The 25,343-nt window shown below is 36.7% G+C and overlaps 1 protein-coding gene across 12 annotated transcripts in view; it reads right to left on the bottom strand.

The window, feature by feature from the left end:
- Positions 1–25,343, bottom strand: part of LOC130577361 (neurexin-1-beta) — a 647,097-nt gene that overhangs the window by 387,734 nt on the left and 234,020 nt on the right. For all 12 annotated transcript variants that reach the window (XM_057372640.1, XM_057372642.1, XM_057372645.1 and 9 more), the window contains one exon: positions 2,784–3,222. In XM_057372640.1, the coding sequence (XP_057228623.1) occupies positions 2,784–3,222 (439 nt within the window). The remainder of the gene's footprint in view (positions 1–2,783; positions 3,223–25,343) is intronic.

The following is a 25,343-nucleotide window of genomic DNA, read 5'->3' as shown; positions in this document are numbered from 1 at the left end:
AAAGCAATTTTYTTTTTTCTACACAAAATATATTCATTCACTTATATAAAAATTCTGAAGTTAAGCTAGTGAAAAGTAATCATATTCATGCGATTTCACGTATGTTTGGTTTGGGCTAGAGGAAAAAAAACCCAAAATGCATCCTGGAGCAGTAAAGTCAATTTTATTCTTCATGGAGAAAACACGTGGTTACACACATCCCAACGTGCTTAATGTGACCACGAGGTGGTGGGGGCTGAGATCCTCAGGATAGCGAGGAGGGCAYGCAGCAAACGGACAGCCCTGGGCATCAGGAGAGCAGAATTTGGCCTCTCCAAGGCACTGATCAGTGGAGCCCAAAGGGGAGGAGCCCYGGAGGGCAGAGCAGCCCGAGGATGCTGCCTGATATTCAAGGATGGCTTTCTCCAAGCTCGGATGAGATGCATCCCGACAGGGAGGAAATCGGGCAAAAATGCCAGCAGGCCTCCATGGAGGGAGGATAAGGAGCTGCTCAGCAAACTCAGAGTGAGAAAAGGAGCTTTCAGAAGGTGGAAACCAGGACAGGTGGCTTGGGAGGARTAGAGTAAAATGGTACAGGGTTAGGGGAACCAAGGCCGTAACCCAAGGCAAAGGCATCTCTGATAATTTCAATAACTAGATCTTAACATTATTAAGACAAACAAAAGCATTGCTGGTGTTWTTGGTACTTCTCCTATCATAAACCATTATTGTATGTATTAGCATAATAGAAAAACTAASCTATCATTGCATGTATTAGAATTACAGAAAAACTAAACTGTTATTGCATGTATTAGAATAATAGAAAAASTAAACTATTATTGCATGCATTGGAATAACAGAAAAAATTTTATTGTCTTTCTGATTTCAGCTAAAAGTTCAGTTTTCCAGTTCATAAGCCTGCATATTTTATTCATTATTCCTAGSAATTATTCACTGTTTTAAAGTTAATAGTTATTATGATGAGTTTTCAACAGTGAGAGGGTGGTACATAAATTTCACCCATTTCAATCATAGGCAAGTCAGCAGATGGATYGCTTTGATTATTTATAATTCTACTTAAAAATAATATGCAATCCTGATCACCAGGCAGGTTGTGATTCCTGAAATTATTCTTGCTGATGCCCATCAACAGCTTTAAAGAATTAAAGTATGCCCTAAACGCTCTTAACAACACTTGTGAGCCATGTTTCTTGTGGARCAATGGAAGTGCAGAACATATCTTCAAATGTAAACAATTGCCATGCATTTATTTCTGTCCTTTATAGATCTGTTGGCTTTGGATGTAAAAATAAACTTTGCTTTCAGCAGAGTCCCACAGGCATGATTATTACAGGATTTACTGCCTCGTATGAATCACTGAAACAGCACTTAAGAAGAAAGTCTGAAATGAAAATCGTATTATAAATAATATAACTGCTGGATATTCAATCCCAATTGAGGATTTTGAGAAGTTGTGTTTTGTTGTTTGGTTAGAGGGTTTTTTTTTCCCTTGTTTGTTTTTGTTTGTTTGGGTTTTGTTGGTTTGCTCTTGTTTGATAGGATTATTTAACCTGAAGAAATGTAAATGAGCAACTGACGTACTACAGTAAGAAAATCAAAGTGTCTACCATTACAATTTGAAGCTGCACAGCCCAGGAATCAAATAATTATTTTTCATAATCACAGTGCAGATTAATTGAATTTGGTCTGATTTTCAACATAGATTCGTCTGAAAACCTCAATTTAAACCTGCACCTAAGATGTGTTTGATTTGAAATCTGATTTCTGGCTAGCAAGAAAGTAAGTCACAAAATAATAACTTCTTTGGGATTAAGTTTAAAGGAGAAATTCTAAATGCAAGCTGTGGAAAAGAAGTCATCAGAAGGAAGAGAGTGGGGGAAATCCCACAAAATAAATTTTAAAAGAAGTGGAGTTTACATTTTTCAACRCTCAATTTTAGCGTGTATATAAACTTCAGACTGAATAATGAATATTAATCATAAAATTCTTTAGGACTGAAATACAGACTCAGTACACTCCCTGCCCCTTTCCTCCCAAAATGCTGGCATGAGGTACAAAAAAAGGCACCGCAGAAGAGAGCTGTTCTTAAATTAATGTATATTGATTATTTGCTTAAGCCAAGACACATACCCAAGATGAGATGAGCTGATACACATTGACAATTTCACTGGATAAATGCATTTTAAGCCAGATTAGATTTCAGTAGCATTAGGAAGAGTTTATAAATTCTTTATTGTTACCACTTTTTAGTGAGATCATTTTTTGAGTAAATTACTCCAGAATATGAATCATACTGAGAAGAATGCAGCGAGTCAGTTATTTCCATTTCTGCTGACACGTGTTGTTAGCCATTYATTAGCATATCATTTACATATGCTGAGATCTGCTGACACGATTGGAAACTCTGTGTTGTTTCTGTGGGGCAGCTATTCCCCGTGTTGGAGATTATTTTCAGTAATTCTTTTTTGGCTTTATTTTCATTCTCAAAAYTTGCCACTTCAGCTATTTGGTGCAAGCAAGCACCAAGAGGGAGATTACTGTTGGTTTTCCAAGCACACCACACACTTACTTGCAAGATTAAATACTTGATTATCCCATAATGTTAACATTAGATATTTTACTCAGCAAATTATCGGATTCCGGTATCTGACAGTAATGACTTCTTATATTTTCCTTATTTTTCAGAAGATGCACAAGTCKAATTGTGTCAATGTTAATATTTAACCAGCATTGTTTCAGACACAGGAGAAGGAACACGCTGAATGCTGAGAAAAGGMACTTACCTGACCGCCCATCCCGCTGAAAATCCACATGGTACCATTCACCGTCGTTCACCTTCTTCTGCAAGGCTTTTATTTTTATAGTACCTGATCCCATGTCTAACAGCAGGTAGAGGTGGCCATCGAGCATCTCAATGGCAAAAAAGTCAACCTTGACCATCTGCGGATGTTTGGCATCTTTTTGGTGCCTTGGTTTGCCGTGACTGAAAAGAATCAGGCCGTTTGGCTCAGTGGTACGAAAGTCAAACGATATCGAGCCTGTTTTCTTGGCATTCCACTTTGGCAGAGAGATGAAAGACTCCGGTGTTTCAAATGTGATTGGATCTAAGGTTGCAACATTCTCACATTTAAATGCTACAACCCCATGAATCTTCATTTTAGGATCCCCTTGCTTGGCAAGCCGAGACAGCTCCAACCTGACATCGTTATTTTTATACACAACCTGCAAGCAAAGCAGAGAAGTTGCTCAGAGAAACCTGACCATTTTAACCAAACAGACATAACCCTGAATAGGCACACTATTTAAAGGATAATGGTGATGATATGTGAATATGATCATTTACATACAAACAAGGTGAAATAACTATTTTCATTGACTAATGCTTTAATAATTGTTTTCATTAAATTAAACAAAGTTGCTCTAAAAATATCCCTGGAGTTAATTCTACCAATCTGAAAGAATCTGCACATAATTTATATYATGAGTTGCAAATTAGCTTGTGTGGCCTTGATTACTTAAAAGCCTTCTCTGCACAGCCATTCAGCTATTATAGAGAAGAATCAGATTCCTTCTTCATCTAAACCCTTTGTCACTGTCTWAACTCTCCTGTTCATGTACAGAAAATATACCAAGGTCAGACACTTCATAATTTAACATCTCTTCAGTTTGTCCTTGGGGCTGAGGAGTAGTAGCATTCATGGTATTCATGCAGCTATGTAAGATAGGCAAACTAATATCATACAGACCAAAATAGACAAAACCAGGAAAATCTCTGAGCCTGTTCAATTGGAAAAAAAMCCCAGCTTACATATTTTCCCTGACTGAAAACTTTTCTGATGGAAATGAAAGACAATATTAGTTTTAAATCAAATTGGCCTCTGCAGAAAATATTCTCACTTCAAACCACACTTTAATTTGGCCCAGAGAAGCCTGCCATGATGTAACAAYTTCCTAGGGTTCTAATCTTTATCAGTATTTTCTCAAATTGCTGTTCTTTCCGACTTATTCATAATACAAGGACTGCTGAAATGAGTTCCCCAATACCAAAGGCATGCACAAGTGTTTTGTCTATACTTTTAATTGTTCAATGAATGATTCACCTAAGATAAAATACCACTGGAGAGCTGAATACAAAACCACAGCGACAGGAGCTAAAACTTWCTTCTCTGTTTCTAAGGTTAAGCCCTACATTAAAAAGCAATTTGGAGAAAAAAACAACTGCTCAGCAAAACCCAGCACTTCATGCTGAGACTTCTTCATCTATAGATCTGCACCATTCAGGGCCAGATCACATGAGGCCACAATCCAATATTCCAACCATGAAGTGTAGTTTGGAGCTGTTCAGGAAACCCATCACTGGTTTAGGCTTTACATCCCTCTTAGGGGTTAGAAAGTGCTTACTGAACACTTAGGATAGAGTTTCTGGGTTCATTTCCTCTGAGAACTAGTTGAACACACATGAAACCCCCTCTGAAAGCCACTCTGGCAGGGGATGAACTGCAGAGCTCTGCTGTTAGAAATCAAAGCGCTAGCATTTACCCAATCTGCAGTGGCATACCCCACAAGTAATAGCTGCTAYTGAAAAATGATGTTTAAAGGCAACAGAAAAGGAAATGATTGATAGAGTGACATTTTCTTTTCAGTCAGAACTGTGTTCACTCCAATTATATCATTATCCACAATGCAAATTTCATCACAAGACTTATCAGAAATGCTCTACTATGTTAAAATGTATYCTAAAAGTTAATAAACAAGCCTATTTCTTCATTTTATTTCAGAAATGAGTATGAGTAGTGCCATTCCCGTGAGAGCTCCAAAGAGAGCAGATAATCCTCACTGTGGATTGCTGACAGCAGAAACGATACTCTGCCACAGAAACACAGATAATGTGTTGCCTTCTTCAACCAAAGACATCAGAAGTGAAKAGAATCAGACTAAACTGTAATATTAGATAGTAACAATCCATATTTCCATTTATCAAACACATCCACAACACCTCAGATTGTGCAAAGGAGTTTAGAAAAATAAATGGAGAAAATGGAACAAATAGGCTTTTATTTATTGGAACTAAATCATGCTTGATGACAATGAAAGTAAATACAGCAACAAGGAATATGAGATCTTAACTTGCTGATTGAACAACAGCAGGCTCCAGGACAAAGTGAATGAAGTACAAAGAGAATTTATTGTTTATGGACAAATCAAACTGTCCAACCTTAATGAAAGCTGTTTGACTGAATTGGTAGTTAATAGCTATGCTAAAAAACAGGAGACAAAAGGAAAGCTAGGTTTTCCTCCAAGTCTGCAAMAGCTTTCTATGATCTGAAGTAATTTGGCAACTCAGAAATAAAAAATTTTAATTAATATGGTTCAAGAACCTAATGGACAAAGTGAAAYAGCTTTCACAATAGCCTGCCAGCAGCTCTTTAATTAACTTAATATATAATGTATGAGGGAAATGTTGCTAGAATACTTTAGTAAGAGTGACAAACATTGTCAATTTTATGCCACCAATATGAAAACATTTTTGGAATCCCTAAATATTGAAAATGACAATTTCTTGCCTCCATATTCCACAGCTGAAACTTCATAGGTGCTGAGAAGCAAATGAAAGCATCTTATTTCATATGTTGTGGGGAAACTGAATAAAGCCTATATCTAAGTTTTGGAACATTTATGTTCATTTACTCTTTGTAAACGGAAAATTTGGAACTGAATTATCATGGATAATTAGTAATAAAACAGGAATATATGAACCATAACTGGAAAGAACTCCAGACTATTAACTGAACACATTTGGGAGCCTGGTTCCTGGTGTTATTCTGAGATCTTTACCCCTCTCCCTATCCATGAAAAATGTGCTCAGYCATCAGCAAAACACAGCAAAAAGGAGAAAAGCACAGAAAGCAGTCATCATTACATTTTGGGAAAACCACTGAACAGTAGGGAATAATCTGAGACTTATATCTGCTTTATAACTCATGAAGGTACATGCCTCAAAAACGCCACCTCTAGGACACAAATAACTTACTGATTTATCCATTGATTTTGCCTTTTATTTATTTATTTTTTTTTTTTGGTGCTTCTGGGTACATAAGGACAAAGCTGCTTTTAACATGGGTTATTATCTGCTATTTCCTATTTCCACATTTCCACCTGAGGCACACAGCATATTGTTCTTTAACGTTACCTCATATATTCTCCCCTCATTAGAGACGTGGATACACAATTAATCAAGTGAAGGTGATTTGCAATATTTGAGTCCCATTCCCCTCTCCTCCCACACTGGTCAGTGTCCTTGCTTTCACAGCATCCCTTGGGCTGGTCCTGGTCATTTGCTTGTTCTTGCACTCACTTTCATATAGGAGCAAAAATCTAACTTCCCTGCAATGAAACTGGTACCCCTCAGGGAACTGTATCATGACATTAAGAGCACCTTGAATTTGTCCTGTATYCACTGTTCTTCCCTCTTAATATCAACTAATTTTCAAGACCTCATTCTTCAAAACACACAATTACCTCATTCTTGGAAACCACAAAAGGTCACCTAAACTCCTAAGAAAAAACAGAGCAGTTAGCAATTCCCCACACATGTTGCAACCAAGCTATCCAAAGCAAGGAATAAATTTGTTTTCTAAGAAATAGAGGACAGAATTATATAACATTTAACGTTTGCTACCACCTAGGCCAACCATGTGCCAGGTAACTTCAATATCACAGTGCTATGTCTAAACAAATTAGTCCAGCAATTATTACTTTAAGCTCTGCACTCTCTTTATGTGGTCTGTGGTCATACTGGAGCATAATTAAATTAATTCATGTTTCCCAAAGGTAGATCATGTACAGTTTTTTTTTTGCAAGCAGGGCCCCCACTATACAATAAACTCCAGAGTATAAATCTATGAATGACCCTGAGAAAAGGTGAAGAGAAGGAATCCCTACCAGGGATGTATTCTAAATCTRTAACTGTTTAATTAGCAAATATAAAAGTCAAAAAAATTTTTAAAAAATTTTAAAAACCCAACAGAACTCTATCAATTCAAAGGGCGGCCCTTTCCACATCAAACATGAGTTACAAAAGGGCATTACCCTTCAATATTTCAGAATCCTGACCACCACTGCCAGCAATAGATTTTCAACCACTATTTTAGAAATCCTTCTAATTAATATGAAGCCTTTATTTCAAATTACATTCTTAAAACCAGAGATGATCCTCAAAAAGCAGATCACATCACCTGATTTGCAGCACCTGGGTTTCCTTGGGAATCAAAGAGAAGCCAGGAGTTCGGAGCATCTACGACCATGAYCTTGCTCCAAAGAACTTATCTATTTACTTAACTGGGAGGTGCAATAAAATACCTTTCTAACTGCAATTTGAATGAATGGATGAACCCAGAATCAAAATCTTTTAAAAACTGGATCGCATAAATTTTCATTACCATAAAAGAGAACTGTCATATTTTCATATTTCCATGCAACCTGGTTCACCTGGTGCCAACAATGACAGTTAATTCTCCAAAAGGGAGATTATTATCACCCAGAATAGCTCAGGTAGGTGCTGCCAGCCCACAGGTTTCCCCTGCACAATTAAATGGTGATGGCAGTGTGGGACATTTAGAAACGGGTCTTTGAACACCAAAACAAAACCCAGGTATCTCTAGATCCTACAAAGAGGGAGTTAAGCCTAAGGACAACAGGACAGAYACATAAACACCTGGAGAAAACAATAATGTGCATTTTGTTGCATTATTTTAGATCAGTTACATGGTAACTGGGAAACTGCTATCCTAGTTTCAGCTCAAAAAAACCCCTTGACTTAATTGATTTAGGAAATTAAAAAAAAAATAAAAAAGCACAGCAATGTAACAAATTCCTTGGAATATATAGCTGGGAGTTTCACATTCTCCTGCTGCTTCCTACTATCCAGTCTGAACACCCAAAATTGTGGRATGCAAACAAATCACACTCAAACTTTTGAAAAACATTAAATAGGCTTTTCCAAGGCAAACATCCTGTCCATATAGTATAGATTATACACTCTTTTCTGCTGTTTATGGCTTTATACATAACAAGTTTATTTTTTAAGTCAGATATTCTCTCCCCAGACTACTTTGTCCCAAGGTGGAAAGAAGAAAATTATTATAATGACTCTTGTGTTAGGAGTAGGGACCAGTAATCTAGGGATTTGGGTTTAATCTTCGTATAAAAGCCTCCTAGAGAATTTAACTTCTCCTTGCTTTTCTGTGAATGGGATACACCATCTCCTCATAGAGGAGAAACTTGCTTGAGSACTGAAGTTTGTATTACCAGCACAAGATCTAGTGGAGATTTATCCAAAATCAGACACATTGACACACATTTCCTATAGGGTGCCACTCCCACATTTCCATTTTATGGAAGATGACAAAATGTGTATGACATAGTTCTGAGTTTCTGAGAGCTACAGAGTACAGAGCTCACTTATCATTCAGATAAATAAAACCAAAATGCACCCAATCTGCTCAAAAGATGCACAGAGTAAAAGCTGAGCTTGAACAATCCATGTCTCGGGGTAAACACAAAAATCTCAGCATCCTATGCCCTAATAATGYCCTTAGCAAAGTGTTTTAGTGCCACCCTAAATGGCTCACCAAAGAGAACAAATTTTGGATGTTTGTTATTTCTGTAACTAAGCAACTTGGAGACGTTTTCCGCACTCCCTTAATGTTACAGGATATATTGCACATCAGGCATTTTGAAAACTTCTGTTTCCACTTAATCTACATAAATTTATGCTCTATTTAAACTGCTAATTATCATAGCCCTGTAAACTCAAGGAAGGAAAACAGATACCAAAAAAAGGCTGAAAGTACCATAACCATAGGAAATTTCACTAGGATTTCAACAGCACACCTGAATTTCAGACTGAAGACTGTCTGAAAGTCATCATTCTCCCACCCTCAATTAATGACATAAAAAGAATTGGGGAAAAAAAAATCAAACCAGAAAAACACAACCCAACTCCCCCCAAGAACAAATAACTTACGGTTCTGTACAGAGCAGACATTTATTACTATGTGGCAATTAAAAAGTTGTTAATGGATATATAAAGCTGCAGAAACAAAGCCAGTACTGGCAGAAACAAGTTATAGGTATATTGCAAGTGTGAATTTAKATTCCCTGTGCAGAATGGGGGAGTTCACCTCAGTTTAATGCACAGCACCTATTTGCAGAATTAATACAGTCATGACAGGTCATCTTTGAGGCCAATTGCTCTTTTCTGCAGGAGTTTTGAAYGCAGATCCCAGAACTGTTGGTTTCTTTTCTCTCCTATTTTGACTGCCTGAATAGAGACATTTAAAGGGGATGCCAGAAAATGCCTTTTTATGTTTTGAGTTAGTGGAATAAAGTTCAACATGATATATTGGCAGAACTTGGGACGAGGGGGGGATCAACTTTTTTTTTTTTTTTAACAACGTTGATAATAGGATTGTTATGTTTTTCACCCTGSTGAGGACACAAGTCTTTTGAAGATCTTTTTTTCCCTCTTCAATAGACTATTTTGTTATTCTYTGTATGCCCTGCTGTCTGCTGCCAGACTGCTAAATGTTTCTGACTGTGGTTGCTATGCTTTCTGTTTTTAAGAAATAGGTTCAAGTTTCCTTTCCTTTTTCTTTTTTTTTTTTTTAACTTCCCATGGCAAAGACTCATAGAAATTTCTTGGCAACAGCTAAATTGCAGAGTTTAGGGACAAGTTGGTTCCACAAAAGCTCTATTGGCTCCTTAGCTAAGATAAAGCCTTTACCGAGACACAAGTCATGAAACAAAAAACAAGAGAAACAGGAATCACCAAAAAGAAAACAAAATGCATTATTTAAGGCAAAWGCAGCTTTGCATTAATAAATTGTGTACAGTCTAAGAAAGCAAACAAATTATATGYTGCCTCCAATGACTGTTTAAGGAAAGGAAAGGGCTCCAGGAGACTCAATTGTCGGGCTGGATTTCAGCTTTTCCCCCTTCTTTCTTTCACAGCGCAGTGAGAGTTACCAAAGACTAATTCTGCAGCAAAGTCAGAAATGTGCTGTTTTTCCTCTTTYTCCATTAACCATTYTTACCCAAGATCAAGCAAAAGAACTCTTTAAGGACTACAAGAAAGAGGGACTGTAAAGCAGAACACAATAATTACCATTGTAGGGTTCAAGCCTTATTTCTTTAGCATAATATTCATTATAGGMTAGATTTTCCCTGTCTTTAGAACTTAAAGCTTTAAATTCAAGGTCAGAAAATACAGAAGGAAATAATGAAAAAAGGAAAATATTTGCAAAAATTAATGTTCTAAGGAACATCTCAAGTACATCTGAAGGCAACATGACAGATGTACTTGAAAATTGAGCCACCTTTCATTAGGGTAGGAGTCATATGATTTAAAAATGGAAGTTGTCACAAAAAGAGGAAAAAAACCCGTCTCTCAAATTAAAAAGAAAAGCTAAAATGAGYGCAACGCAATCCAAGAATAGGAGATCAGGGTTCTGAAGACAAAATAAGAGAAACTTCTTAAAAAAATATTCAGCTACCAACAAACTTACCCCGAACACCTGATATATTTAACAAACATTTTTTCCATATTAAACATGATTGAAAACATACAAAAAGAACTGCAAGCTTCAAATTAAATGCAGAATGTCAATTCTACATATCCTTTGGTGAAATCAGGGAGCTTTATTCTACCCCTCACTAGATTTCCTTCATTTATTCACTCTCTCCCATAAGTTTATTAGTAGCTGCCAAATTAAGATTCTTAAATTATTATTTCTCCAGAATAATAAACACCCAGACTGGCTTTTTCTTCCTGTTCTCTCTCACCTGTCTGGGTTACTCCTGCCTCTGGCTGAATAGCTGGCTCTTGGCTGTGGGTGCTTTCAGCTGCCTTCTGGTTTGGACTCATCTCTCTTTCCCAATTCCTGCTTTGAAAGAACCTTCTGTTGCACTGAGGGGAAAATGGCCCTCTTTTATGAACTTTTGGCCAGTGTCCATCCAGATCCCTTCATTCCCATGCAGCTCTGCTGGCTGACTGTTGGCTCAGTGAAGTTGGCTACTTGTTGACAGGCTGTRGAGACTGCACTGCGAGAGCCAGCACAGCTCCCACTCAGCTCAACAGCTCCCTGATTCTCTGGGATATTAATGTGGCAATAATTTATGCAGTTGTTGGCTAAATCCTGCWCTACCATGATAGGGAAATAGTTTAAAAATAATAAAAATGGCAATCAAATTCTGACCTGTTAATACTAGGCACATTCCTAGAAGACACCCAGGAAAATTCTTCCCTACTTTCACCTRCAATTTCTTTTGAATCCTTATGACCCTTTAAAGTGTCCTTTTAGGTTTTGGGTACCACAACATGAGTAAACCTTCACATCGTTGCTTTGAAACAATCTTTGCCTTCTCAGTTTCCCATGGAAAATCAGTTCATTGTGGCACTTTTGCTAAAAATTGCAGCACAAGGTATCAAACCTCCACACATTTTTCAGAGGCAGTTTCTCCTTCCCCATTTTTCAGTGACAGGTACAGCTCGATGCTGCTGCCCCTGAATTCCTTTGCACTCCTTTCTGTGCTCACAGYCCTTTTCTAAAAAACTTTTATTTTCCCAAAATGACAGATGATAAACAGTACTCATGCAAAGAAGCAAGACTCTTCCAACTCTTCCAAAGCAGGGCTCTTTCAGCCTCAAACACTGCTCTGGATAGTCCACAGTGTGGCTAAAACCATATAGACTCAACAAAATAATTAATTAATGRGATATTTAAAGGCRTCTTTAACCACAGTCATGTTAATAMATTTTATTGGGTTTATAGCTGTCCTCCAAAATAGACTGGTTGAACTAATCCMAATTAATTATCACTACAATGACAAGGAAGAAGGATGTGTTATTTGGTTTTCAAGACATCTCACTGCAGTGAGAGAATGCACAGAGGACACTTAAATAAGTTGTTTAAAAAGGTCTGATCCTGCTTGATGGGATCCAAGCCTGAATTCTTGGCGTCRGTGCTAAAGGAATGCCACACAATACAACTTAACTTTGGTTTTTTTGCTGACAGGTCTCAGCCTCAAGCAAAATCAATTCTTTTGAGAGAAGATCAGAAAAAAAACCCCATACAATACTACAACAATGTTTGTCTAAAAAGAAAATGACTAAACACATTTTATCTAAGAAATGTCAAAAACCACTCCAGAAGAGCAGCTTGCAATACAAAATGAACTGCCAACAAGTACCTTTACACAAGTTATTGCACCTTATTGTACTTTAATACATACGCAAACTTTTGAAAATATTTGTTCTGCMAAATGTTTTTGAGAATGTGTGTCTGTCACCATAAATACTCCTCACAGTGTTTGGGGTTTTTTTAATAGCTGTGAAGASAAATAATTCTGAGTAAAGAGTAGACAGTACAACTAGCATTTATCACTTCCCCAGGTTTTTGGATACATCCATTGAGTGTCTCAATAACGTTCTGATGTTTGTCTTCACCACCAGATCATCTTGTTTCATTTCAAATAAACACTTCAACTTGAAGCCACTTTAAATACAAAACATATTTGGAAATGTTCTCAAATACCACTTCAGAAAAGCAGGAGGAAAACATGCTTTTCCTTGGACAAAAGAGTCAGGCAAAAATGATTTTCTATTTTCAATAAAATACTTTCTTGGGACTACATGTGACATACACAGAATTGTACATATATTTTTAAAAAATCATAAAGGATATAAATGAAACCTAAATAAAGAATTTAGATAACCACATCTATGTGGTTATCTATGTGGACAGTAAGGATTGCTTGGCTTCATCTAAGTACTATTCCATTTCACAAAACAATACAAGATTGTGCACAGAGTTGTACCATTAACCTTCTTTGGAAACTTTGACAAAATTACTTTTAAGATTGTGCACTCTGTAGTGGGGCCTTAGTCCTACTGAAGCCACTGGCACTGGTTAAAAACTGTGAGGAAGCCTCCTATATAAAGGCTGAATCAGGATTATTTTTATCAAGCAGTTGATAATGCCAAATAAAAACTTTAAGAATATGTAAGAAGGCAAAATTCAAGGTGGTACAGGCCTCTTGATTATTTGTCCACAAAGAAGAAAAGCATGTGCCTTTCAACAGAAAATAAACTAAGGATAGTCTCACTCTGACTGAAAAATAGATTTGAATACAATAATAAGTAAGCAGAAAAAAAACACCATGAAAAAATACATGTGCAAAGTATTAATTCTAATATATCAGTATCTATATCAAATAGGTGCTTCACTAAGATGAAAAWAACCCAGAGGCTGACAGAAGGCAAGTTACTCTCAGAAATCAGAATGTTAATAATTAGAACTTGTGCAACCTGCCCCCTAGCTGAGCATGGAAATGTCCTTCCAAAAGAACAGCTTGGGAACTCAAAAATCCTAGCAGCCTCTGAGATAAATAACCTGACTCAATGGATACAGTGGCCTCGTGGTATGATTTTTTCCTGTAATTCAAATTAATTCTAAATCTGTCTCACAGGAATGACAAACTTAACAAGTCTTATGCTTTCTTACAACTTCCTCTGAGCCATACAAAAAAAAAAAAAAAAGTAAAGGTTGGCACACGGATTAATGTGATTTATTTAAACTTGGAGTACCTGCTCTCATCCATTACTCACCTAAGTTTGGCATTTACTTCATAACTGAATTGGAGATTGCAAAACACTGCCTTTTTCATCTCTAACGTTGGCACAATGAATTGCATCATAGGTTACTACTCCTAAACTGGGAACAATTTCTAAAATATCTCAATGTACCAAGTACTTTTCATTTCTTTGGGCAGAGGGGGAAGAAAGAGAGGACAAAAAATGTGCTCCTGCTCATCTTTGTTACATTTATTTAGCTGGAGTAATACCCAGCAGAGGTTTTCTCACCAGCTTGATTAAAGTGGCATTTCAGTTCTTGGACCTGAAAATAATGGAACCCCCAACCACAGATACAGAAGAAGGATTTCTGCAAAGTTTTAAGATGTTAACTGTGCTGGTCATTTTGTGTGCACATTCACAGTTGAGACAAAATACAGAGGGCATTTGAGTAYACAGGTCACCTCATTGAATTTTCAATTTATTTTATAGTTCTCTTGCCAGACATAATCTTATAATTTGCAAATTTGATGATACTGGAGTGGTACATGTAACTRAAGAAATAACCCATTTTTACAAGCTACAATTCTCAGCTGATACCAAAATAAGCACTTTTTTAGACTGGATATGTATGATACTTGAAAATCCTGAAAATCCCTGGAAAAATGACTATGGACTTTGGAATGAAAGAATATGCTTTTTTTGAGCATACTAGGACACTATAATATTTCCGTAATTGACTTAGAAACTGGTTCCAATTTTTTTTAACATCCATTGTGATGACTTTCCCAACATGTTAAATTTATGTTAAATATGTTCTATGAAAAACTGGGGAAAATGCCAACTTAGCCTTCAGCAAAACATTTTGAAGCAATTGTTAAAAAGTTAAAACTAATTGTATTTTTAGCTTGACAATTAGATGCTACTGGGATTGCTTCAATAAGCACATATGGATTTTTATATCTCTACAAATCTTGTTCATTAAAATGTTTTAAAGCATCTATTTAATCTTCACTATCTGGAAGTAAAGAAATAATTATTGTCTCATTATTGCTTTTAAGCTGCCCAGTTAAAACCTGGAAAACATGCACCATGTAAATGGCAAAGAATCTCAGTCCTCAGGAGCTTTTGCACACATGAAATTGCTTGGAGTAASACTTGGACAGAGAACATTTGTATTKTGGGGTCTTTTTCCTCTGCAAMAGTATAGATTTTATATTAAAMMSCCACAAACTTAAWRGAACAAACAAAATCTAGATGATYTAATTGGTGTCTTATTAGGAATTGTCACAGAATAAACTGAGTTGGAAGGRACMCACAAGGATCRTCRAATCCARCYCCTGGCCCTGCACAGAACACCCCAAAAGTCACACCCTGTGCCTGAAAGTGCTGTTCAAACACTYCTTGAACTCYGTCAACATTGGTGCTGTGCCCACTGCCCAAATACCCTCTGGATAAAAAACTTTTTCCTGATATCCACCCTAAACCTCCCCTGACTCAGTTTCATGCCATCTCCTCGTACTCAATCACATTTGCAAGTGTGCCTAGAACCAGAGTCTCAGCTGAAAAAGCACACAACAMATTGGCCAGGTCTGGACAGATTTGACAGGCATTTCTCCACCAGAAACAATGATCGTAAAGGCACATAAATATCTTGTGAGAAAAGGTTGTGAGGACCTGGAAGTTGACATCCAGGTGTTCATGCTTGTCGATTTTACCAGCCAGTTCTGGACTCTGATGATGCATTACAGCAATATGCTCCCACAGAACTTTCTGATCTTATCTGCTAGTATAATACATCATCAAGTTGCTGTTGCTAATATAATATGCTCCTAATTTATGTGCAAGAAATCACAGGAACATAGCCCACTTACTTTCTATGGTTTTGTGTTAAATGTTCTTAAAAAGATCACAATTTCCAATAAGGAAAGTGAATCTTAACTAAAGAAGTGGAGAATATGAGCAACAAAGACCTAAACAACATCACCCTCAAACAAAGTCTGCAGTCACAATGTCCAGGAAAATGATGTTTTGAGAATTTCTGTTCTATGATTCTGGAGGAACAAGACTCATCAAAATCTTCCTGCCAGGTTCCAGCTACTTTTGTCAGTTTATTGGCTRGCTCTTGAAATCCAATCTGCATTCTGCAATCTTTTTAATTTGCCTTATCTCACACAGAGGAAAAATATTCTGGCTTTTTTCCCCCAAATATAGTGACAGATGAAATATATAGAAGTATTTTCTTTTTCAAGCATTTTCTTGGAACAGCTTTTCCTGTATCTTGCATATTTCCATTTTAATCCTGATGTTGCTGAGTTGTGCTGAATATTTAATTTATGCTAACCTGTCACTTATTTTTTTTCCCCATCTATATAGGTATGAATATTTATGAACAAAGAAGTGGCTGACCTGCACCTTGTATCATCTGAAAAACATATGCACCCTGGGCAAACGGAAAGAGATAGGAGGAAGACTAAAATTTCTTTTTCCATCTTTGAAACACAAAATAAGCCCTCTCCATCAGAACTGCAATAATGGAAAGGAACAATTTGTTCCTCATGGTAATTATTTTAAGCATCCCATCCAGAGGCTCAGGAAACTCAGTTATTTCCAAGTCTGGCGTGGGCAGAGTGAAAAAGAGCAAGGTAAAGGACAGGGACATAATTGACCAGTGATGTTYAAGTCCACATCCAGGGTCCAAAAGGCCTCCAAGAGTACTTTTAATCTCTTCCTCTTAGATATTTCTTGAAAGTGGAAAGGAATAATATAAAATTGATAATTCAATACACATCACTTCCAGCCTCCACAGCAAGACACCCACATATCAGTTTTGTGACTACCAAGGGCTATTCAGCATCAAATGAGTGTCCTTCCCGCTGGTGTTTCAAAGGGCAAATATTCAGGACATCATATGCATTGAAGAGGAATTAATTCTTGAAATGTTTGGAAAAACTCCCTGTGATGACCCACTTCTCTGGGCCTCTGCACTTCCCAGTCTACAATGATTTTGTCCAGTTTGTGCCTTTGCAAAGCATTCCTTGAAGAAATATTGTCACATCTGGGAGACCAAGTGCTCTTTCTGAAGGTCCTGTCATTCAAGGAAGTGTACTCCTAACACCTTCTGTGTCCATTTTTTTTGKATCCTTCCAAGTTACATACTTGTAAGAAAATATTAGTTCCCAGAAAACTTAGAAGTTTAGAATGTAGGAAGAAAAATACTAGGAATAAAGGATGAAACTCAGGTCAGAGTGAAATCACGTCACCGGGTCTGTAAGCTTCCAGAACTCCCTCCTCACACACTCCCTGTGCCAGAACACAAACATCCTACATCTTTCACACTTCCCAATTTCCTCCTCTTCTTTAAAAGATTTTATTTCACAAAAGTGCAATGAATAATGTATATAAAATRCTGTTATGGGGATATTGATTTACTAAGTCTGTGATGAACACAAACTCACTATGATCCACTGAGTAGGGTGAGTGGGAAATGTTACAGAACTACTTTCAACGAGAAAAAAAAATCCGTAACACATCTCTAAATGATTCACAGAAATGACTTGTAGCAAATCTATTAAGTCYTCCAGCACAGCTCTCCAAGAACAGCATGTTTCCCTGCAGAATAGCTTTTGCTTCTTTATACAATCTACTCTGAAGTATCTCAGTGAAGACTGAGACAGGGCTTTTACCAATACCTTTGGGAAAGTGCTCCACCACATAATCTATTCTCACTGTCAATCATTTTTTCCTAATACTCAGCCAATCTAAATTTTCACTTTAGCAATCCCATTGCATTACCCCCCTTGTGCTTCTGTGCTTTAGTATTTAYGCTCTTCAAATATTTATAGTTATTGTTAAGGAAAAAAAACAGGCCTTTTCCCTCAGCATATCAATTTCTGTGYCTGAATGCTGCTGGTCTTCCTCGGAGTGCTGTATTGCTTTACAYGTTCCAAATAACTGTCAGAGAAATTAATATTTTCTGTTGCTGGGAAAAAAAACGGCCCAGGAAACTCCTGTCCCCTTCATACAGCTTTCTATGAGCAAATGCTCACTGCTCTTACATCATCAAAAAAGATTTATGAAACCAAATATTTCAATTAATGACAGCAAGCATTTAGATATTGTACAGGGGTAGGGGAAGAAAAAACACCTCTCATATATTATAATTTTGGATACCTGGTCCTAACCACAAATGATTACTAACAAACACAATGTATAATCAAAACACCTTGGATGGTAATCTTCCYGTTCTCATTTCAAATGTGTCAAAACTGATGCTTTAGAAAGGAGAATTATCTTTGTTTCCATCTCTCTCCTTTCTTCTCTTTCAGTGCCTCTAAACTGCATTAGATGCCCAAACTCAGCAAAACATATTCGGCACGTTTCACACATCAGACACTGTTGTCCATAATCACACAGTTACTTCACAAATGCAAATAACTTTATGATAATCAACATTTTCTTCCAGACTTTCTCCAATTTGCTTTTCATTGGAAGCTCAGGTTGGAAAGGAGCTCAGAAAATCAGCTGGTTCAATGTTTTATTGGAGAGGGAGCCTGAGATTACCTAAAACCCTGTCCAATGGCATCATGGAAACTTCCAGCAATGGGACTCCCCCATGTTCCTGGGGAGGTTATTCCAGTGATTGACCTCATCTTACCATTATTATTTCTTATACCAATATAAAATCTCTTCAGGTGTTGCWCCTTGTCTTCTCCATGTTGGTTCTTGTGCAGAAAGTGCCTCTGTCCTGTTTGCAGCTGCCCTTTCAGCCCTGCAATGCTGTGATGAGGTTCCCCTGAATTTTCTGTTCACCAGGGAGAAAAGACCCAGCACTGTTTCCGTCTTTCCTCATGGGGCAAATCATCCAGCTCTTCTGCTCATCTTGGTCCATAACTGTCAGCTTTGACTTCACGTTTCAAGTGCCTATAACCACGGTGAGTTTTGGACACTCACAGTTTTTGACACATGATCTAATTCTCAGTTTCATCTTCCCCATTAAAGATGCTTTAAATATTGGCACTTCATATAATGTCCCTTCAGCACAACTGCATTATTCCAGAAGTTCATTTACTCCTAACTCAAACTCCTTTTTTAAACCTGAAGAAAAACATGCYGTGCTCTTAATTATTCTAGCAAAATACACTGATGTTCCTTCCGGATTTTAACACTATTTTTTTTTCACAATTTTTTATTCACTGTGGTTATTTTCTGTTCCTCCTGAAATGACAGCCTTAAATTAATCAGTAAATGGCAATCCTTTCTGACATGTGAGCCCACTTTTTAGTCACTAATGATTTAGTTCTCCAATTTTCCCCRTTTCCACTCACTTTCATGTCAGCAAGAAATGGACTCAGGATGTCTCTTTTGGGATCCCCTACTTTCCATTCAGTGAGTCTGACTGCTCTGTAATTTATGAATYTCCTTGCTAATTTGCTGAAAGTGCTACTCAACAGAGATGCAGGTAGTTAAAAATCTCCCATGAGTATCCTTTCATATGGAGTATCTTCAGAAGAGACAATTTCTTCAGCACCACTTGATATATGCCTAATGTTTGTTTTGCTTTGTTTATATTTCTTCACTGGAAAATTATTGAGCCGTTTCCTAACACTCCAAGTGTTTTTAAATATGATGGCAGCCCGTTTACTTGCTCCATTTCCGTTTCTCCTATACAAATTATGTTACGCTAATCTACACTGATGCCTATTAAAAAAATTACCTCATTAAATTCATCTGAACCCACTAATGGATTCCACACATCCTTTCAAAGGAAACTCACTTGCTCTTTCTGGACATTTTCTGTATGTACMACATGGATCTTTTCATGGATCTTTTTCTCATTTTTACTGGGATCGTGGATGTATATGTCAACTTTTCTGTTTTAAACAACATTTCTGTATTTTTTGGCTGCTTTAAACACCACATAAAAAGCCCCACAGGATTTGATTTCAGGAAGCAAGTAACACATAGATATTTTCATGTTATTAATTTATATTACTTTTGTTACTCTTCTTGGGCTGAAAGATATTAAAGTGCCATAAAATCCTTATAAATAAACATACCATTGAAAATAGTCTAATTAAAACTGATGAGGTTTTTTTAGGTTTTGGATTTTTTTTCTGTTTTATTTAATTTTTTCTTTTATTTTTGTTTGATTGCTTTTTTTTTTTTTAGTTTAAAATTCTTTTTGAAGCATCAGTCTGTAAGATTTTCCACAGTAAAATCTCAATATAGCTCCCACTAAGGTCAGCAGAAGATAGTGGCAATTACCTCAGACTGGAAATCAGGGATAATTAGATGGAGATTTTGTATTAATTGACCCAGGAGATGCAGGAAAAAACCACAAAGATGAAACACCTGAACTTGGAATGTGCATACTTAAAAGCCTGTAGTTAAAATACTGCATAATGTACCCAAATTCTACTTGTTTTTATATTAGYCTTTATCAGGCCACTAATCAGGAAACACAGTTGTATTCTGAATAGAAACTGGAAACCTCCTAATTTAAAAAGAAGGAGAAGAAAAGTTAGAGAAAGTACCAGAAGATCAGCAAGACTGACCAAAAGACTGGAAAATATAGTCCATAGAAAAATACAAAGGATTCAAAATGATTGAGTTAACAATGAGGTGGAAAACTCTCACAGTACAAAAGTACCTACAGGTAGCAGGGAAATAAGATAGGGCACAAACACAAAGGAAAATACAGTGAAAGTAGATCAATTCAGGTGTGAAGAAACACATTTACAACAGGGAGACCATTTCACTACAGGAGMCATTTCCTGTGAATCGTCATAAGTTCTACATTACTATATCTATCTATATATATATGTATATATGAAATGTGGGGCAGTGGCAACAGTACAATGGCCAYGATATTTGAGAAAAATTAGTTCAGCTAAACCCAATGACCTATTTTACACAGGAAGCCACGTTAGATTATCAGCATTCCTTGAAAACGGTGACAGCTCCGATTAATAGGAGATTACAGAATAGGGACAATCTTCTGGACTATGAGTGCCAAGATTCCACTCCATTTTTATATGGATATAAAGGGGTCAACACATCTATGGAATCAGTGCACTTACTTAGTGTTAGCTGAATAAATCACTGTTGCSTACTCAAACCCCACGCATTTTTCTGCCAATAACAAGATAATCCACTTGTTCATAAAATATATGGCTTCAGCTAGTCAAGAATTTCACAGCTTTTATCAGCCTGGAATTGTCCTTGCATATGACACACTTTGGGAATCAGGAGAAGAGAAGCTGTAGAGAATCAAGTGTTATGAAGCCACAGGTCAGCAAACAGGCTCCATCCAAGATTCTGCAAAGGCACACAAAGGCTTCATGAGCTCTGCAAATCAACGTGGCACTCAGACACAGAAATTTCGAGAACAATGGTCAGACAGGTAGGTGCCAGATTCCTCATGACCATAATGTCTCCTTAAACGTGAGCACCTTGTTTATTTACCAAAAAGGAGGAAATGCTCACACTACTTAATTATTGAGATGCTCTTTGAGTGTTGAAGGCAGCTTTGGTTTTGTGCTGTGGAAATCGATGGAAGTGTCTCCATTTTTYGAGTGGTGTCAGGGCCAACCACAATTAAGATCAAGTAGTGCATTACAGAAATAATGTAAATAATAAAATTGATCCTAATGGAAGGTACATGAATGATATATTAGGTTGCAACTTTTATTGATAGCAATTAATTCCTGGGCATATTTCCACAGAGCCTCTGCACATTCTCTGCTAAATTTCTAAGTCTACCAGCCAGCAACCAAATTTTCTTGCCAAGGACTGACTCCTGCTAATACTGGACTCTCACACTGGCAATGYAAATCAGCCAGTGTAAGTGTGCAAGCTGTCCTCCTTTCTAAAAAGCTGAGCAGAAACCCTCTTTGAAAACCCAACCTCCCTAAATTCAGACTTCCCAAAGTCTCCCAGATTCCTGCATGTGACTCTGCACAATGAAAGCAGGAAACAGTGAACACTACTTGATGCTAATTTATACCAAATGCTGTAAGGGTCTGCACCCCAAACACCAAATGAACAGACTGCTTCCTTAAGAAAAGTTGTGGGGTTTGGTTTTTGTTGCAAGGTTTTCAGTTGTTCTTGTTTGTTTCTTTTTTTTCCATGAGTTACAAACTATATCCAGGAACCTCTTTCACATTTAAATTGAAAGCCATTGTGCAAGCATTAACAGACGTGGAAACATTTAATTTTGTAGTATCGTACACTGAAAGAAAGTGCTGAGCAAGGAACTAAAATGGGACAGGCAGCTTTCCAGTCTGCAGCAAAGTCTGGATTTGGGCACTTGCTTTTTCACGACACTAAATACATCTGTGGAATTACAAAAAGTAATCATCACACAGAACAAGAASTAAATTCTGTTGATACTGTTTCTCATCTGTGTCGGAAGAGCAACCACAATCCATTACAACAAATGGCTAGAGAGAGAAAATAAAACAGCAATTAACAAATAGAGCTGGAGCAGTTCCATTCTCAATAAACCAACACAGTGGAAAGTGAACAATTGATTGTTRGGGAACATTTACCTAGTCTGGAGAGATCACTCTTTTGCATCGATTTRGAATGATGCAGCTCTATCCACTTCCTATTAAAACCTAGATACACATATGATTGTGTGCTTTATGACCAGAACCAGTGTTTTTMTATTATCAGCTTGCAGAACTAGTACCAACAAATAAACTGCATCAAAGCCTCAAATCCTGCTGGAGTGGAATAAAATCATTGTGAAGAGATTCAATCCCTTAGCCAAGCATCCACCACTTTAGGTCATACCACACAGTACCAACTTCAAGATTTTCTGTAAAGCACATGTATTTCAGACTTACACATAAAGAAACCTGCATKTTAAATAAAATTGGTTGTGCCATTGCACACACAAATTGTTAATAATCACAAATACTGAATATTATTTATTTCACTAGCATTCATACAGAAATAGCAGAGTTTGTATAAAACTAACTCTGAGATCATGATCTGAATATGAAGAGGTGTAATCAAAGTCAGGAGATTTGGTTTTCATATCAAAAGGGTAACTCATCAAACTGCACGTTTATTGCAAATTTGGACTATTCCAAATGTTTTCCTTACAATCTATATGTCAGCAATATGTARTTTAAGTACCTACAATTTATTCTTTATATGAAAACTAAGTATTAAATTTAGGAATTTTCAAACCCCTCTGTTAAAGCTTTTTTCTCTGATCTATGTTTGGGGCTTTTTTTCCTATAGTGCTAACATTTATCTCAGAAAAAAAGCTTTCTAAATTCATCAGAAAAAAAACCCTGGAATTGGGGAATTCCTTTGTCTTTGGTCCATATCTAGCCAGCTATAAAGCACTAATCAYTTCAAACTTGGCAGACTGCTAAACTAGTAAGGGAATGGATGTTCCACAGGCCTGAYTTCATGTCACAGCTAAAAGATCAACAGCAATAGCTTGCAGCAACAATTCCTAAAACCTATGATTTCTATAGCAAGAATTCAGGAAGGACTAGCCAATACCACCATGTAAAGCAACAATGCTGAATTACTGCCCCATACTTTATTCTTCCTCACAAACCCTTAAGTTCCTCCCCGCTTCCCTCCTGTGGGAAGGAAGTCCTATTCCTATTATATGGAACAGGACTTCCCCAAACCCTGGAGAGTAGGGAAAATACCTCTGAGTTGGGAAATACTATATTGACAGTTTCTAAGGTGAGATTTTTATTGCCTTTTAACACATTAAATAGTATTTTTTAATTGTCATTATTTATTTAAGAATCTTCTGCACAGATTGGGCTTAAAAGGCAAACAATGGCAAATATGGCAGTTTTGAACTTTTTTTTTTACTTTCCTTTAACTTATTTTACTTTCAGTAATAGTAAGTTTATTGAAGATGGAATTAGTGACACAGGAAGTGTTTAAGTATCAAATATTAGACTTTTTGCATAGCATACAAGACATTTCAAGGCATCATCCTTGTACACTCAATTTGCAGAGTTGGATGGATCCATAACAGCACAGATATTTCTCTCTGTGAGTCAACTCTAGGAAATGCAACCTCTGAAATGTGAATAAGCCATACCTGTGTGAGCAGACCATCCACCTCACACCTTTAGCTGCCTTTACCATATCTGAGAGCAGCCACGTGGCCATCTGGTGAAGGCACTATTGACAAAAATGTCACTCATGGAAAAGAACTACCATTCTCAATTCTCTGTGAGAGCCKGAACTCTGTTAATCCTGCAGGACACGTTTGCAAATGTACTCTTCACAAATTTATGATCAATGAAGAGCRGCATCTTTAAAACATGAGATCTCTACTTGCTTTCACTGGAATAAAGAAACAACTCCATTGATTAGCTAAAGCTACATATTTCCTTCTCTTCCACATAGACATACAGTGAAGCTGCAACTAGGCCACCCTTAGAACAAATTATTGTCAAAACTTAGAAGCTTGAAAAGGAAAAAAAATCACATAAAATTTATTATTTCACTCTCTGCTGATAAAGATTTTCTTTTCTCCACTCCAACTGAGGAAACTCTTTACTCTACATGCAACTTTAATAATTCCAATAATGTTAAAATCAGGGTATGACAGAAGCCCCTATCTTTTTTATATTAAGTCAAGAGTTACCTTGTGAGAGACAGTAAATTTTCACTGACACAAATCTACTTTTAATTAGAATTTCTATTTGCATTTTAGTATTACATTCCTTCTTCATTAGTTACAGGTACAAATGTTATTAAAAAGATTGAGACTTSATCTTCATTTCTATTCCCCTTCTATTCTATGTTTAATGCCACTAACTCCTTGTCATTCAATCCACCAAATACAATGAAGCAGAATATACACTTATTTCCCTCCAACTGAAAAATGTGCATTTTTTCACAATAAGGTTAAAATGCTTCTCTTGCAGATATTCCAATGTAGTAACAACAGTTATTCCTGTCAAATAAATATCACTATCATAACACAGCTCCATTTGAAAAGTTGCAAAAACCAGCCTGAGATAGCAGTCTATCAACTATGGAATTAGAGTCTATAAATGCCATCTTTTCCATACATTTTAAATATAACTATCCTAGAGTGATATCTGCTCTATCAGCCAAGCTACTTAATCAGGAAATTAATAATTAAGGTATCCATCTGTTATAATACACAATGCCCAGGTAGCYCTGCACATTCATTTTTATAATTCAATCCTGTGCCATCTTTCAAAGCGATCTGCTCTATCCACTCCCTTGAATAATGACAATAAACTGAAAGCTAAATAGATTAAATTCTGTGCCTTGAGATATATGAATTCCTCTATAAACCAATAACAGATTGTGAAAGAAAGTTTTTAACGGAATAGCAACATCTGTAGAGTATGACCTTAAATACTTCCCTATTTTCTTATGGTTTACAATGAGTACCAAAGCATTCAATAAGTAGATTTTGCTCTCTGAGCTTACTTTTCATGAGGAGCACTGCACAGATTGGAAGGAATATTTCAAAAGGCTGTGATTTCACTGTATGCATTTACATAACCCTGGGGAAGAAGGGAAAGTTCAAATAGATCTTCATTCCTTTTCCTACTTCTTTAAACAAAGGACTTGCATTGTTTTCACAGGGGCTTTAAGACTTTGTGAAATAATTATAACAGGTTAGATGCACAGGGAAATAAGAAAAATAAAAGTGACTTTATTAAAGTGCTCATATTCGTCA

This window comes from Malurus melanocephalus, unplaced genomic scaffold (assembly GCF_030028575.1).
Source record: "Malurus melanocephalus ecotype Western Australia unplaced genomic scaffold, MMel_1.1 scaffold_175, whole genome shotgun sequence".
Lineage (NCBI taxonomy): Eukaryota > Metazoa > Chordata > Aves > Passeriformes > Maluridae > Malurus > Malurus melanocephalus.
This window is presented reverse-complemented; position numbering and strand designations above follow the sequence as displayed.